The sequence below is a fragment of the Engraulis encrasicolus genome, chromosome 4 (genome assembly GCF_034702125.1).
Source record: "Engraulis encrasicolus isolate BLACKSEA-1 chromosome 4, IST_EnEncr_1.0, whole genome shotgun sequence".
Classification (NCBI taxonomy): domain Eukaryota; kingdom Metazoa; phylum Chordata; class Actinopteri; order Clupeiformes; family Engraulidae; genus Engraulis; species Engraulis encrasicolus.
Window position 1 is genome coordinate 29,769,888 of NC_085860.1, and position 27,849 is coordinate 29,797,736.

At 43.3% G+C, this 27,849-nt stretch overlaps 1 protein-coding gene across 1 annotated transcript in view; it reads right to left on the bottom strand.

The window, feature by feature from the left end:
• Positions 1-15,986: 15,986 nt before the first annotated feature.
• LOC134447591 (A disintegrin and metalloproteinase with thrombospondin motifs 20) overlaps positions 15,987-27,849 on the bottom strand; it is a 158,820-nt gene continuing 146,957 nt past the window's right edge. Inside the window, exons 34-39 of the mRNA XM_063197114.1 lie at positions 26,075-26,169; positions 25,324-25,418; positions 24,486-24,619; positions 22,762-22,853; positions 19,671-19,775; positions 15,987-19,374 (exon numbers count right to left, since the gene is read on the bottom strand). Of these exons, the coding sequence (XP_063053184.1) occupies positions 19,285-19,374; positions 19,671-19,775; positions 22,762-22,853; positions 24,486-24,619; positions 25,324-25,418; positions 26,075-26,169 (611 nt within the window). The 3' untranslated portion in view covers positions 15,987-19,284. The remainder of the gene's footprint in view (positions 19,375-19,670; positions 19,776-22,761; positions 22,854-24,485; positions 24,620-25,323; positions 25,419-26,074; positions 26,170-27,849) is intronic.

Here is a 27,849-nt window from a genome sequence, read left to right on the forward strand (position 1 = left end):
CATCATTCTGCTGTAAGTGCTTTAATGCATTCTGATTATGAGGCCAGGGGAACACAAGCAGTTCAAGTGACCAGACTGCAACTCTCATTTGGAGTTCCCCGGCTTTCTGTGTGTGTGTGTGTGTGTGTGTGTGTGTGTGTGTGTGTGTGTGTGTGTGTGTGTGTGTGTGTGTGTGTGTGTGTGTGTGTGTGTGTGTGTGTGTGTGTGTGTGTGTGTCTGTGTGTCTGTGTGTCTGTGTGTGTGTGTGCGCGCGCGCACGTTTGCATGCAAGCATGTGTGTTAGTGCGTGTGCGCACATGCACGTGTGCAATACATGCCTGTCTGTGTATGTGTGTGTGTGTGCGCATGTGTGCTTGTGTGTGTGTGTTGGCGTGCAAGCGTTTGTGATAGTGTGTGTGCGCACGTGCACATGTGCAATATATGTCTATCTGCTTGTGTTTCTGTGTGTGTGTGTGTGTGTGTGTGTGTGTGTGTGTGTGTGTGTGTGTGTGTGTGTGTGTGTGTGTGTGTGTGTGTGTGTGTGTGTGTGTGTGTGTGTGCGTGTGTTTGCGTGCCAGCGTGTGTGTTAGTGTGTGTGCGCACATGCACGTGTGCAATACATGTCTATCTCTGTGTGTGCGTGCGCCTGTGCGTCTGTGCGTGTGTGTGTGTTAGTGGTGTGTGCACATGCACGTGCGCAATACATGCCTGTCTCTGTGTGTGTGTGTGTGTGTGTGTGTGTGTGTGTGTGTGTGTGTGTGTGTGTGTGTGTGTGTGTGTGTGTGTGTGTGTGTGTGTGCCTATGTGTCTGTGTGCATGTATGTGTTAGTCTGAGTGTCTGTGCCTGGAAACACCCGTGTTATTGTGTGTCACCCCCCCTCCTCTGCTTTTTTAATGATATTGGCCGTTGTGTTGGCCCACAGGAGGCTGGTTACATTTCTCCACCTCAGTTGACCTGATTTTACAACTCGCACCCTGTCATATTTTTCCAGACAATTAGCAGCTGTGAGAGGTGTTTCTATGTTTTTCAGCGTGGACCGATTGCAGATTTTCCATGGAACAGGACAACCCCCTGTTGGGATTTTATAGGCATACAGAAGGGCCATCAGAACGGCAACTTTCACAAAGTGTGCAGAGTTTTCTTTTTTCCCTTTCAACTTTCACAAACCCTCAATAGTGAGACAGTAAAAGAACTACTGTCTTCATAAAATGCACCACATTACGTGCATTTTTAAATTAGTTGGTTGTTTTTTTCATCTATGAAACCTACAATACAAGCGTGAGTTGAAACCAGAGCAGAAAACCCAGGGTGATTCAATCACTAAAAAGGACATTCCACTGAGATTTCTGACAATTGTCTACTCTGAGGAATAAGTGAGTAATAAGTGATAAGACGCACAGCGCCCTAAGCCCCCTACATATGGGCTTGCATGTCCATGACAACCCAAGTTCGTGTCCGACCAGGGTCATGTCCCAGCCCAGCTCCACCATCTCTCTCCCCACTCTCTTCCTGCTCTGTCTATAAAGACATACAAAATGCAAAACAGTGAATGTGGAAGGTCATGGAAGAAACTAGAGTGCGAGACAATATGCCAAAACAACTTCAGCGCGTCTTGACATTGATTCCACCAGTCGCTTGAATTCTTCATGGACATCGTTTTTAACACCATCCCTGTAAAACAGATTCATGTTGATTAAAGTGATGGACAGTGGTGCTGCCTGACACTTTTTGGCCAGGCATTTCCCGCTGGTGTTGAATTGGAGTGAGATGTATTGCCAAAAACACTTTGATTTATGTCACTTCCACTACTCATCAAAAAAACCAGTGACCCCACTGATGCACTGTGCAAGGAAACAATGACATTTTGGAACAGACCAATCTCATCAGGATAGAGGTACTGTATGAGAAGACAGTGGTGACTGGTGACTACAAAAAAACGTTTTCAGTTATCTTGTTATGTGCATTTTTCTACATTTGACCAAGTGTACAGTATGTCATCGTTTTTGCATGAAAATCTGGCAAATCTGGTGAGAGTTGCGCCATTCACCAAGTTGACCATTAGGAATGTTTTTTTTCTGTAGATCTGAACAGATATGCTTCTTAGCCTCCTTGTGCCGATGGGCCCGCCTGTGGGCCAGTTCATTCTTTGTTGAAATGACTCGACTACATCATACCAACATTAATGTGGCATTAACAAGAGCCTTAATAAACTGATTGAGACTAAGGTTAAGGTCATTACAATTGTAGTGACAACTATTATAACAGAGGCTCTGCTCAAAGGGGTTAAGTCAGTCTCAACCAGTCCAGTGATTTTAAACTGGAAACTGTTATATGTGCTTTGACACCAAACATGTCAAAGTCACTCAAATACCCCCCTCATCCCAATTCAGAATCATCATTCACTTGGCCATGTCTAGCAGCACCATGCAATTTGCTTGTGTGGAAACATCTGTTTTTGTCATTTTCACTTCTACCACTTTTCACTTTTGTAACTTTTACCACTTTTCCACTTTAACGGGTTTCTCTTTTCTCACCTGTTTGTCTGTCCATCACTATTTTTTAAGTCAGGTGATCAACCCTGTGTAATTTAGACTCAGAAATCAGTTGACTGCATAATATGAGACAAAACTGTGATGTTTTCACCTCCATCAATGTGCCAATGAAAAAAAAACCCCAACATACCCATGTCACATTCTGAGTGACTAACTGGCCATCATTCTGAAGGCATGTCACACCTAATCCTCAGGTTTATGCCTCAGCAGGCACCTCCTCTGCTGTCCTCCTGGACACCTGGACACATATTCAACCACCGACTCTTGCCACATTCATGATTGCTGCCATGGAAGAAGAAGAGAGAGAAGAAGAAGAAGAAGAAGAAGAAGAAGAAGAAGAAGAAGAAGAAGAAGAAGAAGAAGAAGAAGAAGAAGAAGAAGAAGAAGAAGAAGAAGAAGAGACAAAGAAGAGGGGAAAACCTCTTCCAAATACCCCTGGTGAGCTGGCTAGCTGGACCCAGACTAGACGGTTTTGACTTGACAGGGGCTGGTGTATGGTGTTTGGAGTGAGAAAGGCCCTCAGGGTGTTGTGTTGATAGCCGTGGAGCTGAGCTACCAAGACTGTGGGTTTGGGTAGGGTTCGGATTAGGGTAGGGTTTGGGTCAGGGTGATGTTTGGGTGAGTTTGGGTTAGGGTAGTGTTTGGGTGAGTTTGGGTTAGGGTAGTGTTCGGGTGAGTTTGGGTTAGGTAGAGTTCGGGTGAGTTTGGGTTAGGGTAGGGTTTGGGTGAGTTTGGGTTAGGGTAGTGTTCGGGTGAGTTTGGGTTAGGGTAGTGTTCGGGTGAGTTTGGGTTAGGGTAGTGTTCGGGTGAGTTTGGGTTAGGTAGAGTTCGGGTGAGTTTGGGTTAGGTAGAGTTCGGGTGAGTTTGGGTTAGGGTAGGGTTAGGGTAAGGGTAGTGTTTGGGTGAGTTTGGGTTAGGGTAGAGTTAGGGTTAGGGTAGTGTTTGGGTGAGTTTGGGTTAGGGTAGAGTTTGGGTGAGTTTGGGTTAGAGTAGAGTTTGGGTTAGGGTAGAGTTTGAGTGAGTTTGGGTTAGGGTAGAGTTTGGGTTTGGCTAACAGCCTATTGGTAGCTCATCTCGATGAAGCAATCTATCTCGAGAGACCATCCCAAACCAAAACTTTAACCCCAGGGGTGATACTGTGTGTAGTGTTGGTAGCCCAGCTCGATGGGTAGCCCACGTCGACAGAAGACCAGGTACCCGCTCACTCACCCACTCATGCGCACAGGGATGAGGGGTAGCACAGGAATGCCCTGCGTGGCATTATGCAGCTGTTACTAATGGACACTTTAGACACGTAACCCAATACCAGCACATGACCTCGCTCTCCCTCCCTCAGCCTCCCCTCTGCACAGCACAGCTCCACACAGCCATACACTCAATAGTCCACTCTGTCCTCCTGGCTGCCTGCTTGCCTGGCTGCCTCCTGCCTGGCGGAAAGAGGGAAAAAATATGGGGGCGCACACAGCACACACCCGTGTGGGCGGCATGGTGTTTGAAAAGCATTTAAATCACGGAATCCTCTGGCCTACACGGCATCACACATGCGCGTGTGTGTGTGCGCACACACGCACACGCACACACACACACAAACACACACACACACACACACACACACACACACACACACACACACAAACACACGCACACGCACACACACACACACACACACACACACACACACACACACACACACACACACGACACACACACACTGTCTGCAGTCATGGATGGTTGAAATGTATCCACCACGTTGGCGTAGGTCGGGTTTTTGTCACCGTTGAATGTTAATTGGCGTGATTCTGGGCGTGACATGAAGGCAGCAGAGGACAAGGCATTCCACACGGCAGCACAAACTTGACCCAGGGGTGAACCTCTCAAGGCTGTGTGACAGACATTGGCATTGGGCACACAATATCTCATTCTGCTGCTGAAACTCTAGCTCCCACGCAAAGTGGAAGAGCCAAAATGTCTGTAACCCTGTCATGCACTACTCATTAATACACACAAGACAGATAATTAAGACGTGTACCGGTACACACTGACAGGCTGGACGTTTAGCATAAAATGTAGTGCCCCACTACTATTACGATGCCATATAAAAAAGAATGTCATGACATCATTTGTGTTTACTAATAGCACCATTTATTCAAAAATAGTCTCGCCTTAAGCTGTTAACCTCTTTTCAAGGCCATGTCTCATTATGATTTTAATAGCATCCACATAGCCTGCTGCAATCCTTTTTATTCAGTTCACAAATAAATTTAAAAAAAAGTGGTTGTGGTGTGTGATTGTGTGCTGAAGTGACTTCTTTGTGCTGCCATTAAAACAACAATGATGTATGTGTTATCCAAGAATCTGAACATCTTAAGTAAGATGAAATATTGGTGCAAAATGAGCATGACCTTATGCGACCTGTTTTAAGAACTCTGGCCAAGATAGCCATTGATGATACAGTGACGGTTCATTTTCCATGACAACGCATTCATCAATTAAACAAAAGTGGGACGACCATTACCGTCTTGTCTTACTTGCCATCTATCAACACGCTTAGCTTTTATGCATTCTCATTTGTCATGTCGTTGTCCTGACACCACTGGCGGGTGCACTGGAGATTTGAGAGATGAGCTCAATATTGGCGTTGTGACTGCACTATCACGGTCACACATGACACACATTTATCCATTTTGACACACACATGAGTCACAGTGCAGTAATACGCGGCCTCCATTTTGTCTGGAGCCCATCTCTCAAGCCCCCCTGCTGAGACGTGTGTGTGTGTGTGTGTGTGTGTGTGTGTGTGTGTGTGTGTGCGTGCGTGCGTGCGTGCGTGCGTGCGTGCGTGTGTGCGTGCGTGCGTGCGTGCGTGCGTGTGTGTGTCTGTGGAGAGCACAGCTTGTACTGCTATTGCTATGAGAACTGTATAAACAAAGAACTGAGGCAGTCAAAAGAGTTTAATTGTACACAACTGGATTTTGTTTTGGAACTGGAGGACATGTAATCCCTCAGTGCTCCAAAAGGAATGCCCAATCGCGGACAGCTCAACTCGTTTGAATAACACATGATGTGGCTAAATGAGAATCTTCACACAGAAAATGTTCCGGCAGCATTATGACATACACACACGCTAGTACCAGTAAATGACAAAGCTGACACCTCAAGACATGCAGCGACATTCAGAGTGAACCAAGAGTAATGGCTGCCACCAGGTTGAGCCCAACTCTGTGTTTACAGCATCTCTATTTTTGAGCAAAGTAGTTGCTTATACTCAGGGCAAAGCACTGTAATAATGTGTTTGAGCAACCACACAACAACTACTCATTATGCCAAGACTGTTGTCAGATCTTAGCCACTGCAAAAAAAGTGAAACCCCAAAAACAGATTCCCTTGGAAAAGTGACAAATGTGTAGTCTTTCCTGAGAAAAACAAAGTGCCCCAAATACATGGAGGACAGGAGACCGGTAAACAATGTTGCATTGTGTGCCACTGCCATCTAGTGGACTATACAGGAGGTGGAATTAAAGCGGGAAAAGAAAGCTTAAGTGGGAAGCTTCAACTCCCATTGTCATTGTGACACAGCACACGACAGCACACAAGTGAACGCTGCACACTGCACACAACAAAATTGCATTTATGCCTCACCCGTGCAAGGGGTCAGCCCCCAATGGCTCCCCAAGGGAGCAGTGCGGCGGCACGGTAACATGCTCAGGGTACCTCAGTCATGGAGGAGGATGGGGGACAGCACTGGTAAATTACTCCCCTCACCAACCTGGAGGGTCGGGAGTCGAACTGGCAACCTTGGGCTACAAGTCTGATGCCCTAACTGCTTACCCATGACTGCCCTATTAATTAATATCATTTAAAGCCACTTCAATCTCCCTGAGTTTCTCTATCAGTAGTAGTAACGCGCCAGATACGATATACAGCTCCAGGCCACTTTATTAGAATAGCATGAAAAAGTTGATTTATTTCCATAATTCCATCAATAATGTTAAACTGTCATGGATTGTAGATGCATGGCCCAGTTGTTTAACTATTCCAATCATTCAAGTTTTTCTTTTTACATAATTTGGCCTTCCAGCTCAAAAAACCCATGAATTGGGAAATTCGCATTATTAGAATATTGTAATAAAATCACAATTTTCTTCATCAAAATTCGTTTCACATCAGTGCACATCAAATCAGTTGAAATTTGATACTTTCTACATAACATGCAATGTTCAATACTTGGTTAGGACTCTCTCTGTCTTAATAACGGCCATGATGCGTTTAACATTGAAGTCAATGGCAAAAACAGTGCATGGGAGTAATGGAAGGCCAGATATCCTTGATGCTTTGCCGTCAGCTGTTCTTGTTTGTTGACCTGGTGTCCCACACTTCACTCTTCAATATACCCGTAGATACCCATGCTACGTTTTAGTGTTAACTCACCAGTTTAATTCTAACTCACCAGAAATAAAACCCCATTCATTTTCAATGGGGTTTCATTTCTGGTGATTTAGAATTAAACCGGTGAGTTAGCGACAAAACATGGCATGGAAATCTACAGGGTATATTGAAGAGTGAAGTGTGGGACACCAGGGCAGCTATACAAAAACAGCTGACGGCAAAGCATCAAGGATATCTGGCCTTCCATTACTCCCATGCACTGTTTCTGTCATTGACTTCAATGTTAAACGCATCATGGCCATTATTATTAATAATATTAAGACAGAGAGAGTCCTAACCAAGTATTGAACATTGCATGTTGTGTAGAAAGTACCACATTTCAACTGATTTGATGTGCACTGATGTGAAACAAATTTTGATGAAGAAAATTGTGATTTTATTACAATATTCTAATTATGCGAATTCCCCAATTCATGGTTTTTTGGAGCTGGAAGACCAAAATGTGTAAAAATAAACAATTTAATGATTGGAATAGTTAAAAAAAACTGGGCCATGAATCTATAATCCATGACAGTTTAACATTATTGATGGAATTATGGAAATAAATCAACTTTTTCATGCTATTCTAATAAAGTGGCCTGGAGCTGTATTAGCCGCATTTTAAACTCATACCATTTCTCTTACATTTCATTGGATGCCTAATCTGAGTTACCTTGTACAGCAGTTCCTGTAGCCTAAAACTTACACTTATGACAAGCTTCATGGCCAATACAACCAGAGGATACACAGGGCCGGATTAAGATGGTATGGGGCCCCCTAGGCTATAGGTTGCTGTAGGCCCCAGCATAAAATTAGGTAGACAGCATCATAATTCTGAGCAAGGAACAAGTATTATCAAGATTCAACAAGATCAACATCAGAGTAATTTTTCAATTACGCATTTTATCACAATTTCTCCAATTCGGCCCTGAGAATGCATGTCTGATCAAAGATAGCGGTTGTCAGATGAAGACCAAGTAAAGATGTGATTATGTGTTTTGAAAGATTAGAGCACTAAAAACAATGTCTCAAAGTCAAAAATAATTTGATGACCACACCTGTTTGTGTTCTGATAAAAGTAATGGGCTTTTTGTTTTCGTTGCAAGTATCGGAGCGTGTATTACTATTTTTTTTTAATTATTTTTTTGCCACAGGCCCAAATGTTATCACATTAAAACACCACTGTCACTGATTCAGAGTGTATAGCACCTTCTTGCCTATGTATGACCATCTATCTATCTTTATTTGGTGTATACATTAATTTTGTCATTGGAATGTGTACTGTTGATATAAGCATTAGTTGAACATGTGCTCACGTTGAATGCTATTACTGTAGTTGTCACTAATGTATCATACATCCAGGATGTCTGTTCACCAGAGAACTTAACAGAGAACCACAGAGGAGCTTTGAGAAAATGTTGATGGCGCCATCTGCTGTGCAACATGATTACATGCACCTTTGCTTGGATCTCTCTATGCCAATGGCGTCAAACTCAAATTGACTGTACTGAGGGCCAAAAACAAAATCTGGATTGAAGTAGTGGGCCGAACTCAATATTAAAAAAAAAAAAAAAAAATGACTAAAAATGTCTGTGCATGTACTTAAAACTCATAGTGACATTTCCCCCACACTCTTTCCCATCAACTATGGTAGTTCAAATATTCTGCACATATTGTGTTCCATATGAGTTTGAGCTGTTTCATTGGCCTGTGCTCACTCATATTCCTGTGACACACCAAATTTCCTGTTCAAGTCTTGTTGCGCTATAAATGAATGGTGTATGTGAGCCAACTGCAATACACATTTGAAATTTCACTGAAATGATCTTGCTGGCCAAATAAAATGAATCTGTGGGCCAGATTTGGCCCCCGGGCCTGAGTTTGACATTCCTGCCCTAGGCCTTTGTAGGCTGTTTGCACTCCATCAGAAAAATGTAACACACTGCCACCTATAAACATGGGGATTACCTATATGAACAAATGTTTATAAAATACAATACACTACAATACAATACAACATGTATTTATACAGCGCAGTATCACAACTATGAAGTTGATTTCAGAGCGCTTACAAAATATATACACACATACACATTCCCACATTCACACACCAGCTCTGGAGGCTGCCGCACGGCACCAATAGTCCGGGGTTCACGAGAGAAAGTGAACACGTATGCACAGAAGCACATACACAAACAAAGTTAATAGAAGTCCTTAAAAAAAATACGCAGGAAACAATCACAACATAGTCTAATTTCATTGCATCAAGACCTAGGCTAGCAAATGTCAAACCCGTCTGATTTGCAGAACCTCTTGGCAAAAAAAGAGAAAACAACATCTGACTGTGTAATCCATCATCCATGAATATCTCCATATAATATAAGCCCACTGAGTAAACCATTCCAGCATTATTTGCAGTGTGCAAGAGAATATGCTACAGCTGAACAGGCCTTTTAGATCTGCATCTAATTAGGATCCTGAGAAGTTGTAACCTGTAAGTGTGCAGTTTTATCCAGCAGAGGGCACTGTTTATCAAGTCTCCAATCTGACGCCTGATCTTCACATTTTTCATGTTGCACAATAACAATTCTGCTCTCTAATGAAGCATTACCACCCTTTGACAGTAATGTTAAAGTTACAAGAAATATGTCCTCCAATATTGAGTATTGCTCTGTCAATTCAAATTGTGTTCATTTTGCAGTTTCCTAATATATAGATTGCAGCCTCTCTTTGCAACCCATAATTTAATGTTGGACTGAAGAGCTGATTGTTTTAGTTGTTTTTCCTGAAGCCAGTTAACTATTGATTCTAATTCACACACATCATCATGATTTAGGATTGTGGCCAAAGAAGGCATTGCAATTATGCTTTTATGTAGGCCTATGTAAAGTGTAATTTCCTCATTCGTAATGAATAGTTAAATATACGGCGGATGAAAATACTAATGAAAAAGAGCACATACAGTGGTCTGGAAGTAAATTACTTCTAAATTAAACCACTGCATTTAAAGCATTCTGGCCCCTTTCGCTGCTGTGAATGGTCCTTCTATGCAATCATCATCAACTTTTAGTAATCTCCTCACATCATAAGTGTATTGTTGCATACCCAAAGTCATACACTATTGCATTACACTTACCTGACAAATTTTCCCAATGTGACTTAGTCATTACAGGGTGTTACACATTGGTTAGGTCCCTATAGCTCAAGTGCACTTCATCCATGTAACTAGACTGCCTGTGCAGTCGCCTTCGACTGCTTAAGGTATATCCCCGAAACGCAACGCTTCCAGTCCCCCATCATTCCTACCACTCCCGTCCACCTTTTCATAAACGTATATGATAAATACAAAATATTAAAGAAATATATTTAATATCTATACATAGATCAATGACGTGCATAGGCTTAAAACCAAATGACTATTGTGAAAATGAAGGAAAAAAATGGGGCAAATGGTAACACTGTTTTAATGGTTTACAGTGAATATACCACATTAGGTACAGTGTAATAACCATTGTAACAATATTTAATACCATGTAATATCAGTGTAACACCATGTACCAATTTTGTACTACATCATGTATTTTTGTGTAAGTGGTATTACTTGGTATTGCATATTGTTACACTGGTATTACACTAGTATTACATGGTATTAAATATTGTACACTGGTTATTACACTGTACCTGGTATTGCATATTGTTACACTGGTATTACACTAGTATTACATGGTATCAAATATTGTTACACTGTACCTAATATGGTAGATTCACTGAAATGTTGAACTGTTAAAATAAGGTAGTACAGGGCAAATCAATCCACCCAGTCAGAAGTTAATGGCCAAATAAAAATGCCGCCATTTTGAAACTGTTGAGCTCCAAACTCAAATCAGTTAATGAACCTACCCTAGAGCATTAACATACCAAATCTGGGACAAATCCATCCGACTGGTCAAAAGTTATGAGCCAAACAAAAATTCGGCCATCTTGAATTCAGCCGTCTTGAAAGTGATGGCCTCCAAACTCGAATAAGTTCATGAACCTGCCCTAGAGCATTAACACACCAAATCTGGGAGAAATCCATCCACCCAGTCAGAAGTTATGGGCCACACAAAAATTCAGCCATCTTGAATTCAGCCATCTTGAAAGTGTTGACCTCCAAACTCGAATCAGTTCATGAACCTGCCCTAGAGCATTAACACACCAAATCTGGGAGAAATCCATCCACCCAGTCAGAAGTTATGGGCCAGACAAAAATTCGGCCATCTTGAATTCAGCCATCTTGAAAGTGTTGACCTCCAAACTCGAATCAGTTCATGAACCTGCCCTAGAGCATGAACACACCAAATCTGGGAGAAATCCATCCACCCAGTCAGAAGTTATGGGCCAGACAAAAAATCGGCCATCTTGAATTCAGCCATCTTGAAAGTGTTGACCTCCAAACTCAAATCAGTTCATGAACCTGCCCTAGAGCATGAACACACCAAATCTGGGAGAAATCCATCCACCCGGTCAGAAGTTATGGGCCAGACAAAAATTCGGCCATCTTGAATTCAGCCATCTTGAAAGTGTTGACCTCCAAACTCGAATCAGTTCATGAACCTGCCCTAGAGCATTAACACACCAAATCTGGGAGAAATCCATCCACCCGGTCAGAAGTTATGGGCCACACAAAAATTCGGCCATCTTGAATTCAGCCATCTTGAAAGTGTTGACCTCCAAACTCGAATCAGTTCATGAACCTGCCCTAGAGCATTAACACACCAAATCTGGGAGAAATCCATCCACCCAGTCAGAAGTTATGGGCCAGACAAAAAATTGGCCATCTTGAATTCAGCCATCTTGAAAGTGTTGACCTCCAAACTCGAATCAGTTCATGAACCTGCCCTAGAGCATTAACACACCAAATCTGGGACAAATCCAAACATCCGTTCAAAAGTTATCGCGTTAACACGAAAAACGTGACGCGGCGGCGGCGGCGGCGGACGCGGCGGCGGCGGCGGCGGTGCACGCAAAACCATTACATCCCCGACGCTCCGCGTTTCGGGGATATAATTAACAAAAGCATTAGGGCAGGCCCGCCGACAGGGTGGACAAAGGGGTATGTTGTCCCAAGCAGGGAGATAGGGGGCACAGAATTAGGTCCTCATTACATTATTTGTATTGAGTAGGGGGGGACCTTTCAGATGACTTTGTCCAGGGCCCAACGAAAGGTGTCAGTGGCCCTGCATAGGGGCACGAGTGGGATGAAAACAAAGAAGGTGGATCTAACAAGGAGCGACACTCAATACAACGTCCATTGCAACATTCGGCCCCATGATTTTCGACCGCGGCCGCCATTCTGGAATGAATATCGGACAAATTACATTGGAATGCATTGGGAATGTGTACAGGATTTCTTCATAATACGGTAAAACTACATCGATATAACTAACGGAAATTCTTCAGTTATGAATACTTATACCATCTCGTGTTTTTTCAGCACAATCAGTGCAGAACTTGAGTATCTATCTATCTATCTATCTATCTATCTATCTATCTATCTATCTATCTATCTATCTATCTATCTATCTATCTATCTATCTATCTATCTATCTAAAGTTGCCAAAGTAGCTAGCCATATTGTGCTAACTTTAGCATTAGATCCGCGGTCTTTTCTATGGCCAAAGAACGTTGCTATGGCTACTAGTCATAAGAGAGTGGCGTACGTGACTACCTGTTCATTCCAGAATGGCGGATTTGACTCAAAACTGACTCAAAACGCCCTCTATTGACTGTTTCCCATAAAAGACCTGAGTGTCGCCTCTTGTTAGATCCACCTTCTTTGCTGAAAACCTGTAGTCCTCTGGTTCAAAGACCAACTTGTGTATGTCTGCTCAACGTAATTTGTCTCAGCTCTACTGTTTTGTGTAAAATTGTCTTCTTTCCTGACATTCTACAGCACATTTTCGACTAAATGAATGTTTCCAAAATGTATCAACAATGTATCACTCTGTTCATTGTCAGTTCTGTCATGTTCAGCCCAACTGCTGACTCGTTTGGGACAAAACAAATTGTCACTCACTTCAGCACCTTCATGGTGCATGATGTCACCTCACAGCCTGCCTGACTCATTGACAATGTATCACACTCCTCCTGCTGGGAGCTCGGGTGACATAATTCACATCAGCCTTTTCTCAGCCCTGCAGGCCTGTGTGTGTGTGTGTGTGTGTGTGTGTGTGTGTGTGTGTGTGTGTGTGTGTGTGTGTGTGTGTGTGTGTGTGTGTGAGAGAGAGAGAGAGAGAGAGAGAGAGAGAGAGAGAGAGAGAGAGAGAGAGAGACTGTGGTGTATTCCTTTGCCAGATTGTATGCGTTTACTTTGCACCCATGGACACGCAAATCTTACTCGTAGGTTTTCTGTCTGCTTGATTGTGTCTAGTCAAGTCAAGTCAAGTAGGTTTTATTGTCAATTTCTTTACATGCACTGGTCATACAAAGAATTTGAAATTACATTTCTTGCTTTCCCATACAGACATAGACTAATCTAGGTAAGGACATAGACAGTATAGACATAGACAGTACTTATACATGGACTTAAGACAGTATGGACATAGACAGTGCTCATACAGACATTTAAAGTGCAAGACTGGACAACAGAAGACTTGTAGAGGACATACATTAAGAGGTATTGTTGTGCTTTTGTGCTTTTCCTAAAAAGTCCTTTATAGCGTTCTGACATGGTAATAGTAGCATTTTGAAGAAAAATAAATATTTAAAAAGGTCTGTCAAGTACACCAGCAGCAGTGTGTGTGTGTGTGTGTGTGTGTGTGTGTGTGTGTGTGTGTGTGTGTGTGTGTGTGTGTGTGTGTGTGTGTGTGTGTGTATGTGTGTGTATGTGTTTAGTGCAGGTAGAAGGTGCGGTGTGCGTCTGTGTGTGTGTTCGTGTGTCTGTGTGTGTGTGTGTGTGTGTGTGTGTGTGTGTGTGTCAGTGTGTGTCAGTGTGTGTATGTTTGGGTTTAGTGCAGAAAGTGCAGTGTGACAGTGGAGGGAAAGTGGGTTGAGTGTTCAGCATCTTGATCGCTTGGTGCATTGTGCTGCTCGCCAGCCTGGTGGTCCGGGAACGGAGGCGCCTGTACCTCTTTCCAGAGGGCAGGAGGCTGAACAGTTTGTGTGCAGGGTGGCTTGTGTCCTTGATGATCATCAGTGCTTTCCGGGTGAGGCGTGTGGTGTAAATGTCCTGCAGGGAGGGGAGTGGTACTCCAATGATCTTCTTCGCTGTGTTCACAACACGCTGGAGTGTCTTCCTGTTTTTCTCCGTGCAGCTTCCTCCCCACACTGTGATGCAGTTGGACACGACGCTCTCTATGGTTCCTCTGTAGAATGTCTGCCTCTCTGTTGTATTTCAAGCCGAAGCTTCAAAGCCGAAGCCCAACTGGGAAACTCCAACTCCTATTGTCATTGTGGCGCAGCACACTGCACGCAACAAAATTGCATTTATGCCTCACCCGTGCAAGGGGGCAGCCTCCAATGGCGCCCCAAGGGAGCAGTGTGGCAGGACGGTACCATGCTCAGGGTAGCTCAGTCATGGAGGAGGATGGGGGAAAGCATGGGTTAATTACTCCCCCCACCAACCTGGCGGCTCAGGAGTCGAACCGGCAACCTTTGGGATACAAGTCTGACTTACTGCACAGTACCTATACGGTCCTGATGACACCATCATGTCACCTCATGTACCAATCACATGCTGCCTTCAATGCAGTGACAACACTACTAACGAAACTTCTAAGTTCAGGCTGAACATTCCTCTACCTTGGAATGATATGCCAGAAAGTGACTGTGCCCAAGCCTTTTCACACTGTTGATTATTGCTGCCAACATACAATTTGGTATAAAAATAAGACAATCCGCACACTTCAGGTCTATTTTTGTGCAAAGAAACTTTACTTGACTTGCAAGCTTTCGGTCCTTAGACCTTCATCAGGCAGATGAAGGTCACAAAAATAGACCTGAAGTGTGCGGATTGTCTTATTTTTAAACAGAAATTTCTACTGAATCCTGCACCTTCTAAACAGATGAGCGGTGGCCTATCACAACTTAAGTTAACATACAATTTGGTGAAATTAAATAATGTAACCTCCCGTCCTCCCCTTGTGCTTGTGGCCTCGTCATGCGAGGCAAGATGTCATTGACAATAGCAGTTCTAGTCTGTTCAATATCTCACATAATACATTCCAAATGTCATTTTCTCATTTGCAATCAATATGTTGAATGGGGGAAAGTTCCCAAAAAGTTGTCGTACCTATGGGCTGACTGCGGGGAAACTTTTTTTTTCTCCACAGAGGCGTGGTCGTCAGCAAAGTATGTGGTCACAAGCGAAAGGAGAGGACAGGAGGTTAGACAACGAGATGGACACAAGCCTTTGCACCAAAGTTGGTCTAATAAATCTCACTCATCTACTGCTTACTTCAGTGTTGTCAATAAATGTATATTATTTGGTCTATCGACTCTTTCATGGCAGAACAATGGGAAGACAATGGGGATGTTGGAACAGTGCAATCTTGACTCTGCCCAAAGACCATCAAGGAACTCCAATGTTTCCTGGGCTTTGCAAATGACAACAGGTGCTTCATCCAAACCTACAGCATGCGGACCTTCCCATTGACATCCCTCCTCTGTAACAAACCTAAGTCTCTGTCCTGTCTGGAACACAGAAGCCACTCAGACCCCAAGCCCCTCGATGGTCAATAACAGTTTGCTAGTAGTGGCAAATTTCTTTCAAATGTTCACTCCTTAGACATTTTGCTTGGGGACCCAGCTGAACCTGAGTCGCCTCTGCCTCCACTGGGACTTTTGTACTTCTACTTTCAGATATTAAAACATTGTGTTGTTATGTGCTTCATAATGCAATGCATTTATTTATGTAATGTAATGTGCAATTCTCCTGTAAATGCTTTCATATATATTGGACCATCTCTCTAGTGTGTGTTAAATCACCAGAGTATCTAGTTCTTACTAGCATCCAAACCCAGAACAAAAACCATGAAACGGGACATAAAAAAGCTCTAAAATATTTTATTGTTACTTATTCCATAATCAGTGTTAGTACAGCAGCAAGACCTATAAAACATGTTCATGTTCTCATTCTTTTTCATCCATAGCACCATAATGATTTAATCAAGACTACACACTGTACATAAACGTAAATAAGATTCTCTAGTCATCTTTGGATTATATGTGGCAAACATGCACTTTTAATCATTCCGCCACAATGCCCTCTTTAGATTAAACATACTGTTTGCACTTCAAGTATGGATATAGAAAAAAAACAAAACACAAAAAAACTTTTCACAAAAGTTACAAAATCTTTTGTTAATGGAAAAAAAAACTGTTTAAAGTTTCTACACATTTTATGGCACATAGTGCATCAAGTAATCTTTTCATTTCTGATACAGACCTTATAGATCAATTGCCTATCAAAAATATAATGATAGACAAAATGTTTCTAGCTGCTCAGCGAGTTTCAACAGGTCGGTTTCTACAAGTTCCTTGTATAAGCACCCTATATTCTGCAAACTACAATACTTTGGATAAAGCATAATTCCCATATATTAGCCAGGTAGTGCTGCCAAAATGTTTCGTTTTATATTTTCAGTAGTTAATGTGCTCTCAAAAGCACAATGGATTGGCTGGATGAAGATTAGTGCAGTCACTGTAATGTTGATTGTCTGAGGCTGTAGAATAATATTCTGCTTGCACAAACCTTGGACATTCAGTAAGAAAAGACTAATGCCTTTTTTCTGTTGTCATGCTCGCTAGCCATGCACAGGCGTTCTGCATTTCTCAGGGAGTGCGGTGGTTTGGCGGGTAGGGGGTGGTTTTCATTATGTGGATTCGCCCTTTACAAAGGTTGAAACTCAATCCACCCCAATGCTTTTCAGCACCTTCAAGCAAAGATTGCCTAACCCCCTCCCTCCCGCCTTCCTCTCTCTCCCTCGCTTGTCTTTTTTTTTGCCTACCCATGGAGTGCGGTTCTCATTGAATCTGGCAACCTTGTGGCTGATGTATGGGGGAGGAGTCTTACGTGCACGGGAAAGCATCCACGACATAAAGCAGGCCTGTAATTATGAAGAGTCCAAATGTCAAACCCAGTCAGTAAAAAAACCCCTCTGTTGGCTCTGCTACAGCTGAATTCCCAATCCCATGTGAGTACCTTCCCTCTAGATGTGAGGTAATTTCAGTAGTTAAGGTAAAGAGCACCATGTACAATTCCATTGCAGGTTACTTGTTTAAAACACAACAACAATAATAACAACAACAAACTACACAATATACAGTAATGCAGTTCCTGTATCACACAAGAGCCTATTAGTAGTAGTCGTATCACTGTGAACATTGAATATATCTACATATAATTACAGAATAAATATGTTCAAACATAAATAGTTGACAATACAATACAATACAATACAATACAATAAAATACATTTCATGGACATCCATTGTTTTGAGAGGTAGGGTAGCTTGCACCTGGCAGCAGGTTTCACATCAGATGTACTCTGGAAAAATAGTCTGGTGTAAAATCTGGATTCACTTCAGCTTTCCTTCTATGTCTGTCTGTAAAATGCAACTCTCAGGTGTAGTGTTTCATCAAAGCAGTGCAAACCAGTCTATTATTTTCCAAAGAATTGTGAGGGACGGATTTTTTTTATTTTTTAACTGATTATCAGTTGATGGGTCCGTTTTCAAATAGCACCTTGCTAATATGCACATTTTAACGATTTTAGGTTGTCTTTTTCCAGAGCACATGTTTTGTATTACAGTCCCAACAGAGCTTCTCTCTGAAAAAAAAAATGCTTAAACATGTTATCACACAAATCAACTTAGCTGGATGATCAGCCTGTTTTTCTCAGAGAGACCCTCTGTGAACTCCCGTGACCGTTGACCAGTGATAAACAAAGAAACAAAGAAACAAAGAAACAAAACACACACAAACAACCTCAGGTCAGGCTCAGGACATTTCACCTTGGAGGTAAGGCAAGTCTGTAAAGTGGTTAGGAGGAGACACACTGGTTTTAACAAATACACAGGCAACGATTGCAGTAACTGTAGACTGACAGACTGTAGCACACAAATGCATTTGAAATCCTCTGAACCCAGTTAGGCTACGGAGCCAGTGCTGGCTAGCTTAGTCCTCGAGGAATAACAATCTTGGTTCCTCCAGTTATGTACTGTACTGTAAATATATACTCTATATTTTTGAGTTCATCGCTATACTCATTTTTGAATAACTATATTTCAAGACCTTTACAGTCAGAAATCTGACCAATATCGTCAGCAGGTAAAGAGACAGAGACGAGCTTTCACAGACACCGTGAAAGAGTCAGTGCCCCACACAAAGGACAGGCTTTTACCAAATATCCCTAGCAGGGGGTTTGTTATAATTCCCATTACAGTATATTTGACTTAAGCTGCTATTCCATTGGTACTGCCTCAGGAAATGCGCCCATATGACACTGATGATGACTTCCCCATTCAAAATATGGAACCCTATGGTGGGTACTATGTATACTCCAGTTCTGAAGACATTCTGTACTTGGTTTGGTGTCTATTTTTTTAATAGGAAAAACTGCTACAAAAGGTCTCTCTCTAGTATCTGGTATCCCCATCGCGTCACCAACAGAAACCGAAGAAGGCAAGAAATCAGACGTCTTAACGTGGCGCGGGACACTTTTAAGATACAGTACCGAGTCGTGATCCACCAGCACTCCAACCCGCCACTTCCACACGAGGACACGTTCACACAGCCCAACAGGTGAAACCAGAGAGGCTGGGTGGTGGGTGGCGGGTGGTGGAGACACAGGGAGGGAGATTGCTGTCATTCAGCACTGGCTGGCCTGGCCTGCTTCTCATAACTCTCTGACACACACACACAGATGCATTTGGTAGCCATTAGACACATTAGACGGACGGTGGGCGAAGGAGGGGGAAGTTGGCCCGTCTTCAGAGTGCACCGGAGATGCTTGAGGAGATGAGGGGGAGGATGGGATGGGGGAGGCAGGACAGGAGGCAGGCATAGCTATCGTGACTCACGGGTCCCCAGGCTTCTCACAGTACCACAGCTGCCGGGAGGAGTGGAAGGCGGAGGAGGAGAGGAAGTGGATGGGAGGAGAAAGGACGGTGACGTGGGGGATGGTGGGGTTTGGGGGGGCGGTGTCTTTCAAGTCTGTCAGTTGGACTAAGCTAGGTCCTCCGAACCTCTAGAGAACCTTGAGGAGTGGTGGTGTCTTCGTTTCAGACACCTCTGGTCTGGACGTACATGGGAGTGGTACAGGCATCGATGTACACTTTGAACCCTCACTGGACTTGGACGAGGAGGCCAGAGTGTGGGTGGGGGATGCACTTCCCACAGAAGCCACCACAGCGGCCGTAGATTCTGGTGCCATCCTATAGACAAAACACCACAGAACTTGATTAAAGCCCACCGATTGAAGAAGCTACAGATACCCGATCCTATTGCCATGGTCTAGTTTATACAGGAAAACATTTTGAAGGTGATAGTATGAGGCTCGTATGAGTAGTCCTGCCAAACACATTTCAATCAATAAATCAATGTATTTATATAGCACACTATCATACACCGTTGCCATTCAATGTGCTATTCATCATTAATATTCAGTACAGTACATTTGTCGACATATGTAAATACCACTAATAGTCCTAGTAATGAATATCAGTCTTACCTCGGACCTGTGCACCTTCACTGTGACATAGTTGCCCTGGGATACCCATTTGGTTGTCTCGGCAACCTTCAGTCCGGTTCCAGAGAGGTTGATACTAAACTGGCCCTGCAAAACCACAGCATCAAGTCAGATTCGAGAGCCGGTTAGATTGGAAAACCTCTCACTTGAGGACACTGTGTACTCAAACACGGTGTCATATACATGTATATGTGGTGGAAGAAGCTTAGCCCCGTGCAAACAGGACTGGGCTTTGTCCACACATGCTTCCGATCTCAGGAGAAGTCGGAGCAAAGTCTTCCCCCTCTACGGAGCCTGAGGCAGGGTAGGGAGGTGTTGAGTGGTGGAGAGAAACCTCCCTTTCTGACAGCCTCAGCTCCATTTCATGCACTTCAACAAATCCCAAGGGGAGGCTGATGTTTCAAAGTGCTATCACAACTGTGCCAAGCGGGTCTCTTCACACTTTTCCACTCAAACACAGAAAAAGAAGAAGACCACAGTGGTGGCTTTATAAGCGTGAAGTGTAATGACAGGCAAAGAGAAAACCTGCCTGTTTGTCTCAGTTGGCCTGTGTTTGACACATAAGGAAACGGAATACTGCTCTCTCTCTTGGGTGAACCTCCACCCCAGCCCACACCACCTACCCCCAGATACTGTATGGCTTGCCCACAAATGCAGGCAAGAAGACAGGCAGGCAGGCAGACAGGCAGGCCCATAGACATACAATATAGGCAGGTTTGTCCGAGTGGCTTTGGGCACAAACCTCATATTAACCACAAAAACAGTAAATGCGTGAGTTCAGTACTATACAAAACGTGGAGGATAATGCCATTTCTTTTTGGGAGTTTTAAACCGATTGGTACAGTGAAATGCAGCACTTAAATGATGTATTTTTCTTCAATTCCATGAAACAATTGATGAGTAGGCTCCTGTTTCACAGACATAGCCGCCTACAGCATCTACAAAGTATGAAGGTGACGTTTATGTAGAAGCCTACACAGAGCAGAATGCCACGTCTATATACTCTGTATATACTGTCTGTCTGCATCAGTATCCATATGTATGTACAGTGGTGCTCATATGTTTACATACCCCAGCAGAATATACGCTTTCTTGGCGATTTCTCACAAAATATGAAGGGTTACACAAAACCTTTTTTTTCCACTCATTGCTAGTGACTGGCTTAAGACATTTATTAGCAATCTTCTGTGTTTACTCTTTCAAAAGCATAATCACAACCCAAACTACCCAAATGACTATGTTCAAAAGTTTACATACCCTATTTTCTGATGCTGAATATGGCACTGTTTAACATCAGGGACCACTCTAAATTGTTTGCGTTAGTTGTGGATAAGGCTCTGAATTTTCTCAGATGACAAAACAGCACATTCTTCCTGACAGAATGGTTGTTTCCTATAATATCTTTGGGTGTCTTGCTGGAACCTCACATTTGAGTTTTCCCCTGAGTGGCTCAATGATGTTGAGATCAGGAGAGTGAGACGGTCGCTCAAAAACTTGATTTTATTCTTTCTGAAGCTAATGACGGGTTGATTTGGCTTTCTGTGTTGAAATATTGTCATGTTGGCATGTCCAAACAATGGACCATGTGCAGTTTCAAGGCTGATGAGTGTCAATTGTCCTCCAGTATTTTTCACTGGGCAATGTATTCATCATTCTGTGACTATGGACCAAAAGTATAGTGCATTTGTAACTCAAATGTCCCCATGACATCAGTGGTCCATGGCCATGTTTCACAGAGGGCATGGTGTAACTTTCATCATAGGCTCCGTTGACTGTTCTCCAAATGGTACTGTAATAGTGGCTGAAAAAAGTTCCATATTGATCTCATTTTTCCAAATGACTTTGTCACATGCATTCTGATGCTTCTCACTATGCTATTTGGTGTATCATATGCAAAATAACATGTTTGCATTTTTGTAGTAATGGCTTTCTCCTGGCAACCCCCAACAGCCCATCTTTCCTCAAGTGCCTCTTTGCTGTACAGTTTAAAACATTTTTTCATGTTGTCCTATATTTCACCTGAAATTATTTTGTGGTTGTCCTATGCCTCCTGAACAATTTCCCTTGCAATGATCATTGCAATGCAATGATCCCCTTGCTCAATGGCTTGATTCCAACCAAACTCCTCATATTGCATTTCTGAATTGAAATTCCAACAGTGCCAACATGACAATATTTCGACACAGAAAGCCAAATCAACCCGTCATTAGCTTCAGAAAGAATAAAATGAATGTTTTTGAGCGACCGTCTCTCTCTCCTGATCTCAACATCATTGAGCCACTCAGGGGAAACCTCAAATGTGAGGTTCCAGCAAGACACCCAAATATATTATAGGAAACAACCATTCTGCCTGGAAGAATGTGCTGTTTTGTCATCTGAGAAAATTAAGAGCCTTATCAACAACTACCACAAACAATTTAGAGCGGTCATTGATGTTAAACAGGGCCATATTCAGCTTCAGAAACTAGGGTATGTAAACTTTTGAACAGGGTCATTTGGGTAGTTTGGGTTGTGATCATGCTTTTGAAAGAGTAAACACAGAAGATTGCTAATAAATGTCTTAATCCAGTCACTAGCAATGAGTGAAAAAAAAGGTTTTGTGTAATCCTTCATATTTTGTGAGAAATCGCCAAGAAAGCGTATATTCTCCTGGGGTATGTAAACATATGAGCACCACTGTATATGTATACATATATACATGTCATATATACATGCACCCTATAATCGGATTGAAGCCTGATCAGAATGAAACCCTGGTCATTCATGCAAACAGGACAATCAGAATGAAACACGCAGATTGGAAGGGGGAAGGAACGGATCCAAATAGCTCTCATGTCCATCAGACTGTCTTCTGCTGCTGTACCCTTCTGTGCATCTTCAGCAATGCTACCCTGTGTGCGTGAAGCAGATTTAACTAACTAACTAACTAACTAACTAGCTAACTAACTAACTGATAATAATAAATAAATAAATACCTAAAAAGTGCAATTGGATTTGCAGATCGAACTTTCCCAATCCGATCAGTCATTCCGAGCGGTGCTCATGGGAACTGGGCGGGCGGCGGTGGTCTTACCTGAGGACATTTGGCTGCGCTGTAGCAATCCCCCGCCGTGGCGAAGGGTACCGGCCTACCCAGCACCGTCTGGCTGAACTGCAGGTCTGTGGCTGTGACAAAGCATAGCCACATGTAAGAGCAGGGAACCAAAACAAACTCTGGCTCTTTTGTGCGTACATCCAGACTGAACCAATGGCTCGGAGACAAACAAACACAGAGTTGAGGGAGAGAGTGAAAGACAAGATCTGAAAGTTGGAAACTCTGAAAAGGAAAAAAAAATTGAATGGAAATGAATGTGGCGTGTACAAACAGAGGAAGGCAGTCAGTCAGAGGGGTTAAACACCTGGAGAACTAGAACTAGCAGCATCTCTCTCCCTCTCTCTCTCTCTCTCTCTCTCTCTCTCTCTCTCTCTCTCTCTCTCTCTCTCTCTCTCTCTCTCTCTCTCTCTCTCTCTCCTGACAGTAGTCTGCTTCACTGTGCCAAGTCCTTGCCATACAGCTTCCAGGACCCTTATCTAAACCTCTCCTTTTCTTGAACTTATTACTCATCTCGTTGCCTTTTTCCACCCCTCTGTCACTCTCTCACAATCTCTTTCCATCTTTCTCTCTCTCTCTCTTTCCATCTCTCTCTCAGCAATGGAGATGTACTGTATACCGTGCAATAATAAGGGGAGTTGCAGTGGAACCAGATGTCAACCAGACTACAGTGTGTGTGTGTGTGTGTGTGTGTGTGTGTGTGTGTGTGTGTGTGTGTGTGTGTGTGTGTGTGTGTGTGTGTGTGTGTGTGCGTGTGTGTGTGTGTGTGTGCTTCGATGTCTGGCTCGGCGGTCCCCCTCTCTCTGGAAGTGTTTCCACTTGCCCTTCTCTGTGCAGAAAGTGGCCTTCCCAATCACGGCTAATCACTGTTAATCCCCCACAACCCCTGTATGCTATACGTGTGTTAACCAAAAACACACCATAATAAAGGGCCAAGTTGGAGACGCTTTACACTAATAAGCCATAATGGTTACCAAGAGCGGCATCTCAAGGTCTGTGTGTGTGTGTGTGTGTGTGTGTGTGTGTGTGTGTGTGTGTGTGTGTGTGTGTGTGTGTGTGTGTGTGTGTGTGTGTGTGTGTGTGTGTGTGTGTACATGATTTTGCTTATACCGTATGTCTATTCATCCATGTGCTCCATTGGATGTTGCTGATCAAGTCTAATAATAATGTGTCCAGTGGGAAGTGGGCAGACATTATAGACCCCTTTACTGTTTGTACACAGATGGGACGTAATTGGGCTGCACGCTGCATTGTTGGAGCAAAATCGACAATGTACCGCACATTTGACAAGAAACTAGCCAGGTGTTTTTTTCCGAAATAAGAAAATGGATGGTCACGATAACTTCAACTATGAAGTGGACGCCACAGACACAGGCATTCCTGCTGCTGTCCTCATTCCAGTCGGTACGTTTAATATCTTGCAATGCTTCTGGAACGGCCTCTTCCCTCTCGGAATAGCTTACTTTTCAGGATCTGTATTTTTACAAACGTAAACACTTGAGGACGGCAGGTCTTGTCTCTCTAGGGTCTGCACTTTCCGTTTGCGTGTGTGTGTGTGTTTGAGTCAACAATGCGACTTCTAAACAGGACAATGAGGATTCGCTTAACCAGTGAGTTCAGGGGTGATAAAACCCAAACTGACCACTGGGGGGTGCCCTTGATAATGAGGTGTTTCCACTATACATTTTGTAAAGGGGATGACTCACTGATGATCCTCATGGAGCTGATGTCCAGGCGTACCCGGCTGAAGAGGGTGTACCCGGCTGCTGCGTAGTCGTTGCGACACTGGCAGTCCTGCCTCCTGCTGCCGTTGAACGGACACTCAAACGGGTTCTGGAGCCTGTCAATGCCAATGCAGGTATGCAAACATGTCAGAGACAACAGTGGAAACTGCTATGGAAAAAATATACATGAATGTTTTCATGGCGTCCTTTGCAATGACGAGACGTAATCAGACCCCCCCCCCCCAAAAAAAAAAACAATAACTTGTTACGCTTCAGAGTTTACATTAAAATGCAGGTAATGCTTCACTTTACGGTACAGTAATTACGGTGCACTTTCTGCGTAATAACAGAGTAACAGAGAACAGTTACATGGTATCTAACGGGTAAAACGGGGGTAATAACAAAGTAAACACCATGTAATTAATACATATATCTCAAGAATTACTATGAAACTACTGCATATTTTCTATCCATCTAATCATCTTCTCTCTGTTACGCTGTTGTTACTCAATTAATGGTATTTACTTTGTAATTACCCCATTTTTACCCGTTAGATATCATGCAACTTCTCTCTGTTACCCGGTTATTACCCAGACAGTACACAGTAATTACGTATGGTAACTGTACCATAAAGTAGAGCGTTACCGAAACGCATACTCCTCAGTTGTTGCTAAACCTCATCACAGTGGAAATACACATAGCACAAGATGCCTAGGAAAAGATGACAAAAGGAAAGAGGAAAAGATGACAGCTCTGGAAATAGTATGCTACGGCAGTCTGTTCACCTGTCAGTCATGATGACATGACCAAGCTGACGCACCTGTAGGCGTAAACCTCCGAGAAGTTATCTGTCTGGGTGCTGCGCAGGGTGACGTACTCCTTGGGGAAACCAGTATGCATTTCAGCGCAGTAGATCTACGAAGAAATATTGTTCAGTAAGCAGTATTGTTTATGGACTGGAATGGCTGTGGTATTTACAGTAAGGTAGTCATTTGATATGGCTTGGTGTGTGATCTGATGTGGCCCTGACCAGAGCAATTGGTTACCCTAGCAATGGCGTAGGGTGATTCTCCCACCATGGTAATTACTGTAAGTGATGCTGTAAGTCTAAATGTGTGATATGTGGATGAGCGGATGCATTTGCTGGCATGTGGACAATGCATGCTACTAGGGCTGGGCGGTATACCGTTAAAAAAGCGTGATAACGGTTTTCACCTACACAAGGTTCACTTTTTTATGAGAGAAGGGTTTTTTTTTACTATTACTCCAAAAAAATTATTAAAATAGAAATGGAGATTAATACAATTCAGGATTTTATCTCATTTTTACATTTAATTTAGGCCTTTTTTTCAGAAACATTGAGATGTGGGGGAAAATCGCCGCTTATGAAAAAAAAATCGTGCAGAGAACCGCGATATTGATTTTCCTCAAGAAAACCGTGATACACATTTTTTCCAGAACCGCCCAGCCCTACATGCTACTGTATGTGTATATGTTGTCTATAACTTTAGATTCAATAAAGTGTCTATACTCTACTAATATGCTTCGAGTCATCATGAGCATACACATACCTGCATGATCCTGGATTTGACCTTGAGGAAGTGTTCTCCATCTTCTCGTCTCCCCTCCCTCATCTGCACCTCTCTGCAGGTGGAGAACACCTCACCTGAGACGCGCCAGCGGAAGACACAGTCAGCCAGCTCACAACACCGCCAGTTCAGTTCAACTCAAGTGAATGTAACTCAATAGGGCTGTAACGATATTGTATCGAACCGAGAAATCGTGATACACAGAGTCACGATACTGTATCGTGATACAAGGAGGCAGTATCGTGATACGCCCTTTCAAAGTTGTATTACCCATTAGTCCAGAAAACAACCTTATGATTTGATGTGATAGTGTTTCCAAACTTCAGTGGAGATACATTTCAGAAATCGTAACCGAATCGTGAGTTGAGTATATCGTTACAGCCCTATAACTCAATAAACATAACTTCTTTGTCATTTGATCCAATTGATTGTACGTACATTTAATTTCATTTCAAATTCAATTCTATAGCATAATGTATGTAGTGTGCTACTGTGCTATAATGTGAGTATCAATATGGGCGCTTTAAAAATAAGTTAGAAGAAGAATATTCGGATTCAGCTCAACACACAGCCAAGGAAAAACTCTTTTGTTCAGCTGGAATTTTTTTCACAAATGCTAGAATTCCGTAAACATTTTCAAACACACACTACATCTACTCTTTCATAAGGATCTTCTTCTGTTTCCTTCCCTCTCTCTTACTCTCACTGTCTCTCTTTTCTGTTTCTGACTTTTAAGTGATTAAGTGAGTGTGTGTTTTTATTCATGTGGTTAAGTGATCCTCTCTCTCTCTCTCTATCTCTCTCTCTCTCTCTCTCTCTCTCTCTCTCTCTGTGCGTGCATGCGTGCTTGCGTGTGTGTCGTGCGTGCGTGCACGTGTGTGTGTGTGTATGTGCATGCATGCGTGTGTGTTTGTATGCATTTGTGTGTTGTTCCCCATGCTCCCTTAACAGAGGAAATCTCAATTTATTTATGTTCCCCTTCTCTCCCACTGCTCTCTCTGTTGGAATCAGAGAAACATCCCTCTCCATTGCCTGATTGCCATTACTACAGTGCAGTATGCGAGCTCGCAATGCCAGGCCTCTGCAGCCAGCCAAGCACATCAGTTTAATTTTGCCTTCCTCCTCTCCCTCCCGCCACACGCCGGACTTGACTTGGCGGGAGAAATTAGGCTCCAACGCTCCAGTGGCTGGCCCGAGCCGTGACTAAACACGACCACGCCACCACAACACAACACACTCAGGGAGCGAACTGGCGAACTCTGACTGCCTGGCACACCGCCCCTCCGCTCATGGGGGTCAGAAACGTTGGGGGCCATTCAAACAGATTCCAGGAAAGAGAGCGAACGAACGGCCTTATACACAACCCCCTCCCCCAAACACACACACACACGCACACACACACACACACACACACACACACACACACACACACACACACACACACACACACACACACACACACACACACACACACAAACGCACGCGCACGCACACGCACACTACACAAACACACACACACACACACACACACGCACGTACGCACACGCACACGCATGCACACACACACACGCACACTACACAAACACACCTCCTCTCCACTGCTATCAGACCTCCGACCCGGCTGAAGTAGGGGGTGACGGTATTTACTGCCTCAAAGGCCGTTTAGCCTGAGGGGATGCACACTTGGCTGGTGGTGAACCAGGTCGGGTCAACACTTAAAACAACGCTCAACGTGCTAAACATCTAAACAAGCACAT